We start from the raw sequence: 9,180 nt of genomic DNA, 5'->3' as shown, positions 1-9,180 counted from the left end.
GTTAGGGTGTGCGTGTGTACATTCATAGGAGTGAGTGTATGCGCGTGTATATAAACGGTTATGTGTGTACTGATGCTAAAAAAAGACTAGTATACATAGGTGTGGTATCTTTCCCGATAATGTTAAACGTACGGACTTTTTCTACAGGGTTTTACGGGCTGGGGATTGTGCGCTCTTTTCATTGGCCCCCCTGATTTCGCCAGTGGGCCCGCGCCCTTTAATCAATCCCCGGTCAATCATCACTAAGCAGCCTGTAAATCCCCCGTAAGAAACCTGTACGTCTAGCATTACCGGTATCTTTCCTGCATTCAGTGATCCACAAGTCTAGTTGCCTAGTTGGAAAGTTGACGTAGAGGATATTTCCAGGACGTGCGATTCACACTCGGGTCAAGATTCGATAGTTCCGCACGTACTGTGTATCGACTGTGCTTGCCGTGCCGTGCGCCCCTCGGCAAAGCGATGACTGAGATCGCATGATAGATGCGCTTGTGACCCAGAAAAAGGATGAGTTTCGGCAGAAATCCCTATAAATTCACCCCTACTCCGGCTGTTTACTCCACACACGGGTAAACAACCAGCCCTTCCACCCACCCAGCTCAATGGCCGCTCCATCTATGTCTGTCCGTATCTCTATCATCACACTCATAGTTCTCTCAGCCGTCTCGGCTTCTTCTTCCAGTCCGACGAACGCCCATGGCAGTGAAACCGATCTCGCTGCACTGCTGGCTTTTAAAGCACAGCTCGCCGATCCTCTTCGTGTGCTTGCCGGCAACTGGACAACTAGCATGTCTTTTTGCCACTGGGTCGGCGTTTCATGCAGCCGACGCAGACAACGTGTCACCGCTCTATCGTTGTCTGACATGCCTCTCGAGGGGCCTTTGGCATCTCACGTGGGTAACCTCTCTTTTCTCTCTGTCCTGAACCTCCTCAATACAAGTCTTACTGGCTCCATTCCTGCCGAACTTGGTAGGCTACGTCGTCTTATATATCTCGGTCTTAGAGAAAATAGCTTGTCAAATGTCATACCTCCTACCCTAGGAAACCTGACAAGGCTCGAGGTGCTTACTCTAGGTTCCAACCAACTCTCAGGCGAGATCCCTCCTGAGATGTTGCTACACATGCACAACCTTAGAAGAATTTATCTCTACGGAAATGGCTTAAGTGGCCAAATACCACCGTCTTTGTTTAACAACACGCCTCTCCTGACAAATATGGATTTTGGAAATAATAGCTTGACAGGTCCTATACCAAACGGAATTGCACAACTATCCATGATTGAATACTTTAATGTACAAAAGAATCAACTCTCCGGCCCAGTGCCACAAGCAATGTACAACATGTCTAGGCTCCAAACCATGATAGTCACACAAAATTATAACCTAACTGGAATGTTTCCAGACAATCAGACTTTCAACCTACCAATGTTGAGAATTATTGCACTGGGCGATAACAACTTTTTCGGTCAGTTTCCATCTGGTCTTGCATCATGCCAGCACCTACAAGTGATTGATTTGGGTGGAAATTCTTTTGTAGATGTTGTGCCAACATGGTTGGCCAAATTGTCACACCTTGAAAAACTTTTCTTGGGTCTAAATAACCTTATTGGCTCGATCCCAGGTGCTCTTAGTAATCTCACTAGTATTACAGACCTAGACCTGGTCAAAGGCAACCTCAAAGGGGAGATTCCAGAATTAAGTCATATGCAGGGACTCTCATATTTAAATCTTGGAGCTAATCAATTGACAGGTCCAGTTCCAGCTTCCCTTGGCAACTTATCCAAACTGTCTTACCTAGCCTTGGAAGCTAATCAATTGTCTGGCCAAGTACCAAGAACACTTGGGAAAAATGAAGCTCTGTACAAGCTTGATTTGTCATATAACAATTTAGAGGGGAATCTAGACTTCTTGTCAGCTCTTTCCCCGTGCAGACAACTCCAAATCCTTTATATAGACGATAATTCATTCACAGGTGTCCTCCCCATCTACATGGGAAACCTCACGTCACAGCTGACTGAATTTACATCAGATGACAACATGTTAATAGGTGGACTTCCAGTAGCAATTTCAAACTTAACTAGCCTTGAAGCATTATCTCTTTCTAACAACTCATTCACCAAGCCAGTTCCAGAATCCATCACTTTGTTGGAAAATCTTATATACCTAGATCTCTCCTTCAATGACATGTTAGGCCCTATCCCAACAGAAATGGGCAGGCTTGGCAGTCTACAACGGTTATTTCTGAATGCAAACAAATTCTCAGAAAGTGTACCGAGCAGCTTTGGTAATCTCAGTTTGCTAGAAGACATCAAATTGTCCAATAACCAATTAAGTTCACCTATACCCGCAAGTTTTTTCCATCAGAACAAACTTATTCATCTAGATATTTCACACAATTCCTTTGTCGGTCCACTTCCAGCCGATGTTTCTGGCCTAAAGCAAGCATACCAAATCGACATGTCTTCCAACTTACTGACAGGAGACATCCCCGAAACATTTGGACAACTTAATATGCTAACATACCTAAATCTGTCGCATAACTCGTTCAGTGACAAAATTCCTAGCCCACTCAAGAAACTAAGAAACATAGCTACATTAGATTTCTCATTTAACAACCTATCTGGCACCATTCCCATGTTCCTTGCCAATTTTACGTACTTGACTATCTTGAACCTTTCATTCAATCACCTAGAAGGACAAATACCCATGGGAGGTGTTTTCTCAAACCTCACCCCACAATCTTTGATTGGGAATGTTGGGCTATGTGGGGCCCCACACCTAAGAATTCCACCATGCCTTGACGGATCTCGCTCAAGTAATAAACACTTGCTACAATTTCTACTCCCAATACCCGTGTTAGCTTTTGTCGTCATTGCCATTTTTGTATACCTATGGACTGTAAAGAAACTGAAGAAGGGAGATCACGAAGCCTCTGTTGATCCAACAGATGTCGTCGGCCATCATATTGTCTCCTACCATGAGCTAAGTCGTGCCACCAATAATTTTAGTGAAGATAACATCTTGGGAACTGGAAGCTTTGGAAAAGTATTCAAGGGCCAACTGACAAATGGTATGGACGTGGCGATAAAAGTTCTTGACATGCAGCTACTTCATGCTGTCCAAAGTTTTGATGTTGAGTGTCGAGCGCTTCGCATGGTGCGACACCGCAATGTGATAAAGATACTCAACACATGTTCGAACCATGACTTCAGAGCACTATTGCTTCAGTACATGCCAAATGGCAGCTTAGAGATGCTCCTACATAGATCCCAAAGCATAGGGTGTCTGGGATTTCTCGACAGACTAGGCATCATGCTTGATGTAGGGATGGCAATGAATTATCTGCACCATGAGCACTATGAGTTGATCTTGCACTGTGACCTAAAGCCTAGCAATGTATTGTTTGACGATGAGATGACGGCACATGTGGCGGACTTTGGGATTGCAAGATTGATTCTAGATGACAACTCCATTATAAGTGCGAGCATGCCTGGAACGGTTGGGTACATGGCACCAGGTATTTAATTATCTAGCTCTTATTATCTTAATCAACTAAGTATGTGTTAAAACATTGATAAATTAAAATAATTCTCTCAAAACAACATGAATATATAATAAGCAATGCCTAATATTTATTTATGTTTTCCTTGTGCAGAGTATGGGTCGCTTGGAAAAGCATCTCGCAAAAGTGATGTGTTTAGTTATGGAATCATGATCTTTGAAGTCTTCACTGGAAGGAGACCCACTGATCTTATATTCGGGGCAGAACTAACCCTTAGGCAATGGGTTCATCGGGCATTTCCTGCAGAGCTAGTCCAGGTCATTGATGGCCAGCTACTACAAGGCTCTTCTATTTCTATTTGTGGCTTGGAAAATGGCTTTCTTGCGTCAGTATTTGAGCTAGGTTTGATGTGTACCAGCGAAATGCCTAACCAGAGGATGACTATGCACGATGTGATTGTGACGCTAAACAAAATCAAAGCCGAGTACACCAACTTGACAACAACAATGCCACATAGTGCTAAATAGTGACCCATCACCCTTGCTTTCTTCCATCTCATCTATGACTATGCAAGGATGTATTTGTTTTTACGCATTTAGAGTGGGTTGTACTATATACTTGGCATGTCAAGCTATTTATCATGCTTCTACTTTATCCGATTAAGAGTGGTGTTCTTGATAGAGTTAGATGTTAGTTAAAAATAAAGAGCATGAGACAACTCTAGTAATCATGTCTCATAGGGAAACATATATAACTGTGAAGGCAAATATATGAAATTTTGTGCAGATCCACATATGGAAGATGTCCTGCTGAATTCCTTTGTGTTACATGTACCAGATAGTCTCTACTTCTAAAGGGGAAGTCTGCCGTTGTGATGATAGGTTGGTACATCGTTCGTTCGCCTCCCCCACCCCTCCTAAGATCTCCCTTCGACTCCTCCGATTTTGTGCAAAAAAGATCCCGCCTCCCGACTGTTTTCCCCTCCTAGTAGAAAAGCGACAGAGAAAAAAACCTAAAGCACGTCGTCCCCTCCATTGATCCATAGCCACACTCACCCCTTTCCCTTCCCTCCCTCACTCCCACATCCACTGCCCCTCACACCCCCTGGCCTTCCATGGTGGGATCTGCCACCTTCCACTCCTCATGCTCCGGTCTGCCACAGCCGCGCATGGAGGGTTGCTCGTGATCTGGATGATAGCCTTCATCTCAATGTTTTAAATAGCCGGCTATAGCTCCGCTATAGCCCTCTATATAGCCTTTTCAGTAGGGTGCCGCTAAATAGTCCCATGTACAAATAGCCCGCTATAGCTGATTTTAAGGTCCGCCGCTATTTGGCAATAGCCCGCTATTTAAAACATTGCTTCATCTTGGGTCGTCATCGCTCGCTAATAGAGGCCACCCCCGAGGCTGCATCATCGTTGCCCATAGCCAGAACCATCGCAGATGAGGGGTATAATGTCCACTAAGAGCACAGGGTTCCAGAAGCCGAGATGGCGACCACTATCACGACTCATAGCCTAGGATGTCCCGCATATTTGATCTATTTTGGATAGAGCACATGGAATCAAACCAGAGGTAATCAATTTGCTATGTTCATCTGATTAGCTATAAAGAATTTATTACCTATGTTTTATTTGTAGGATACCCAAGCAGTGCGTATCATCAATGTACCATTATTATTTATTATGTGTTCAAAACGACCGCTCTAGGGATTCCCAATTTGGCCCTCGTTTGAGTCCTACTGTTCATACGTGTCTAATTAGCCAAGATCGGATTTTTTAATAATGCTTCCAACCAGGACAGTCTGATGCGAGCGAGTTTCTTGCCCTATCCATGCGTCAATGAGCAATTTCTTGATGCAGGCACTGCATGCCCTACAGGGAAGCACAAGGACGTCAACGCCGGCGCCGGCCACCCCAGTGCGCGAGGAAACAGGCGGGTGCTCGGTCACATTGGCAACATTGTCCACGTCCACGTCCTTGACGGGTAAGAAAATCAGCACAAGGATTGAATCCCGTCCTAACTTTTTGTTCTTCCATTCTTTGTGCTGAATTGAATCTGGTCTGTTCGCTGCAACAACAAGATCCGGCTGCCGGCAAGGATCAATCATCCAATCACCAGGAGCTTCGGCACCTAGCTCTTGAAGAAGGCTTGGGTCGATCCACCTAAGGTACGAACATAACCCGCTTTCCTCTCCTACATGCTTCGAGAGCAATTTACAGATGTCATCAACATTTTGATTCTACAGTTGTAGGAGTTCTAAGGTTCTTCTTAACTTACTATTGCTGGAGGAACTTGACAAACACTCTAGGAAGTATCACTAACAGAGTGGTGCATCAAGGGAATGAGCATGATAGGTAGATACCATATGTTTCTTTGCAAGCAAAATTTTAGGTGTGAATGAACTGTTTTTGTTGAACCATGACATATCTGTATTTATTACGGACTGATTCTCCTATCATCTGTAGCCTTGTATAGGTTAACTCCTAGAGATATTGTAGGGTTAGTTGGCCTGACACGCAAGACATCACCTGTATATATTGTGACAGACTCCGATGAATACAATTGAGTTGCATCCTATAGTCTGAAGGAAATATGCCCTAGGGGCAATAATAAAGTTATTATTTATTTCCTTATATCATGATAAATGTTTATTATTCATGCTAGAATTGTATTAACCGGAAACATAATACATGTGTGAATACATAGACAAACAGAGTGTCACTAGTATGCCTCTACTTGACTAGCTCGTTAATCAAAGATGGTTATGTTTCCTAACCATGGACAAAGAGTTGTTATTTGATTAACGGGATCACATCATTAGTTGAATGATCTGATTGACATGACCCATTCCATTAGCTTAGCACCCGATCGTTTAGTATGTTGCTATTGCTTTCTTCATGACTTATACATGTTCCTATGGCTATGAGATTATGCAACTCCCGTTTGCCAGAGGAACACATTGTGTGCTACCAAACATCACAACGTAACTGGGTGATTATAAAGGAGCTCTACAGGTGTCTCCAAAGGTACATGTTGGGTTGGCGTATTTCGAGATTAGGATTTGTCACTCCGATTGTCGAAGAGGTATCTCTGGGCCCTCTCGGTAATGCACATCACTTAAGTCTTGCAAGCATTGCAACTAATTAGTTAGTTGCGGGATGATGTATTACAGAACGAGTAAAGAGACTTGCCGGTAACGAGATTGAACTAGGTCTTGAGATACCGACGATCGAATCTCGGGCAAGTAACATACCGATGACAAAGGGAACGACGTATGTTGTTATGCGGTCTAACCGATAAAGATCTTCGTAGAATATGTAGGAGCCAATATGAGCATCCAGGTTCTGCTATTGGTTATTGACCAGAGACGTGTCTCGGTCATGTCTACATTGTTCTCGAACCCGTAGGGTCCGCACGCTCAAGGTTACGATGACAGTTATATTATGAGTTTATGCATTTTGATGTACCGAAGGTTGTTCGGAGTCCCGGATGTGATCAAGGACATGACGAGGAGTCTCGAAATGGTCGAGACATAAAGATTGATATATTGGACGGCTATATTCGGACACCGGAAGTGTTCTGGGTGATTTCGGAGAAAACCAGAGAGCCGGAGGGTTACCAGAACCCTCCGGGAGAAGTAATGGGCCATATAGGCCTTAGTGGTGAGAGAGAGAGGGGCAGCCAAAGGTGGGCCGCGCGCCTCCTCCCCCCTGGTCCGAATTGGACTAGGAGAGGGGGGGCGGCGCCCCCCTTTCCCTCTCCCTCCCCACTTCCTTCCCCCTCCTAGTAGGAGTCCTCCTCCTAGTAGGAGTAGGACTCCTCCTTGGCGCGCCTTGTAGGGTTTCGTAGTAATTTCAAAAAATTTCCTGCGCACACGCAAGATCATGTGATGCATAGCAACGAGGGGGAGAGTGTTGTCTACGTACCCAACGCAGACCGACTGCGGAAGCGCTGACACGACGTAGAGGAAGTAGTCGTACGTCTTCACGATCCAACCGATCAAGCACCGAAACTACGGCACCTCCGAGTTCGAGCACACGTTCAGCTCGATGACGATCCCCGGACTCCGATCCAGCAAAGTGTCGGGGAAGAGTTCCGTCAGCACGACGGCGTGGTGACGATCTTGATGAACTACAGTAGCAGGGCTTCGCCTAAACTCCGCTACAGTATTATCGAGGAATATGGTGGCAGGGGGCACCGCACACGGCTAAGGAATAGATCACGTGGATCAACTTGTGTGCTTCTAGGGTGCCTCTACCTCAGTATATAAAGGAGCCAAGGGGGAGGGGGCGCCGGCCAGGGAGAGAGGCGCAGGAGGAGTCCTACTCCTTCCGGGAGTAGGACTCCCCCCCCAATCCTATTCCAACTAGGATTCCCAAGGGGGAAAGAGGGAGAGGGGTGGCCGGCCACCTCTCCTAGTCCTAATAGGACTAGGGGAAGGGGGAGGGTGCGCAGCCCTTATGGGCAGCCCTTTCACCTTTCCACTAAGGCCCATGAAGGCCCATATGGCTCCCGGGGGGTTCCGGTAACCTCCCGGTAACCCGGTAAAATCCCGATTTCACCCGGAACACTTCCGATGTCCAAACTGAAGGAAATATGCCCTAGAGGCAATAATAAAGTTATTATTTATTTCCTTATAATCATGATAAATGTTTATTATTCATGCTAGAATTGTATTAACCGGAAACATAATACATGTGTGAATACATAGACAAACAAAGTGTCACTAGTATGCCTCTACTCGACTAGCTCGTTAATCAAAGATGGTTATGTTTCCTAACCATGAACAATGAGTTGTTTTGATTAACGAGGTCACATCATTAGTTGAATGATCTGATTGACATGACCCATTCCATTAGCTTAGCACCCGATCGTTTAGTATGTTGCTACTGCTTTCTTCATGACTTATACATGTTCCTATGACTATGAGATTATGCAACTCCCGTTTGCCGGAGGAACACTTTGGGTGCTACCAAACGTCACAACGTATTGGGTGATTATAAAGGAGCATTACAGGTGTCTCCAAAGGTAGATGTTGGGTTGGCGTATTTCGAGATTAGGATTTGTCACTCCGATTGTCGGAGAGGTATCTCTGGGCCCTCTCGGTAATACACATCACATAAGCCTTGCAAGCATTACAACTAATATGTTAGTTGTGAGATGATGTATTACGGAACGAGTAAAGAGACTTGCCGGTAACGAGATTGAACTAGGTATTGGATACCGACGATCGAATCTCGGGCAAGTAACATACCGATGACAAAGGGAACAACGTATGTTGTTATGCGGTCTGACCGATAAAGATCTTCGTAGAATATGTAGGAGCCAATATGGGCATCCAGGTCCAGCTATTGGTTATTGACCGGAGACGTGTCTCGGTCATGTCTACATTGTTCTCGAACCCGTAGGGTCCGCACGCTTAAGGTTACGATGACAGTTATATTATGAGTTTATGCATTTTGATGTACCGAAGGTTGTTCGGAGTCCCGGATGTGATCACGGACATGACGAGGAGTCTCGAAATGGTCGAGACATAAAGATTGATATATTGGAAGCCTATGTTTGGACATCGGAAGTGTTCCGGGTGAAATCGGGATTTTACCGGGTACCGGGAGGTTACCGGAACCCCCCGGGAGACATATGGGCCTTCATGGGCCTTAGTGGAAAGGTGAAAGGGCT

General features: G+C 45.2%; 1 protein-coding gene across 1 annotated transcript; it reads left to right on the top strand.

The window, feature by feature from the left end:
- The first annotated feature begins 574 nt into the window (after positions 1-574).
- LOC125553214 (probable LRR receptor-like serine/threonine-protein kinase At3g47570) lies at positions 575-4,284 on the top strand. The gene is made up of 2 exons (XM_048717010.1): positions 575-3,513; positions 3,652-4,284. The coding sequence occupies exons 1-2, from the start codon at positions 600-602 to the stop codon at positions 4,023-4,025; spliced, it is 3,288 nt and encodes a 1,095-aa protein (XP_048572967.1). The 5' UTR covers positions 575-599; the 3' UTR covers positions 4,026-4,284.
- The last annotated feature ends 4,896 nt before the right edge of the window (positions 4,285-9,180 follow it).

Source organism: Triticum urartu, chromosome 4 (genome assembly GCF_003073215.2).
Source record: "Triticum urartu cultivar G1812 chromosome 4, Tu2.1, whole genome shotgun sequence".
NCBI lineage: Eukaryota > Viridiplantae > Streptophyta > Magnoliopsida > Poales > Poaceae > Triticum > Triticum urartu.
Note: the sequence above shows the minus strand (reverse complement) of the source record. Positions and strands in the feature narration are given on the sequence as shown.

Excerpts from the sequence above, each read along its gene's own strand:
- LOC125553214 (XM_048717010.1), top strand. The coding sequence starts at position 600 with ATGGCCGCTCCATCTATGTCTGTCCGTATCTCTATCATCACACTCATA. Across the intron at positions 3,514-3,651 it reads GGTTGGGTACATGGCACCAG|AGTATGGGTCGCTTGGAAAA; the intron begins GTATTTAATTAT and ends TTCCTTGTGCAG.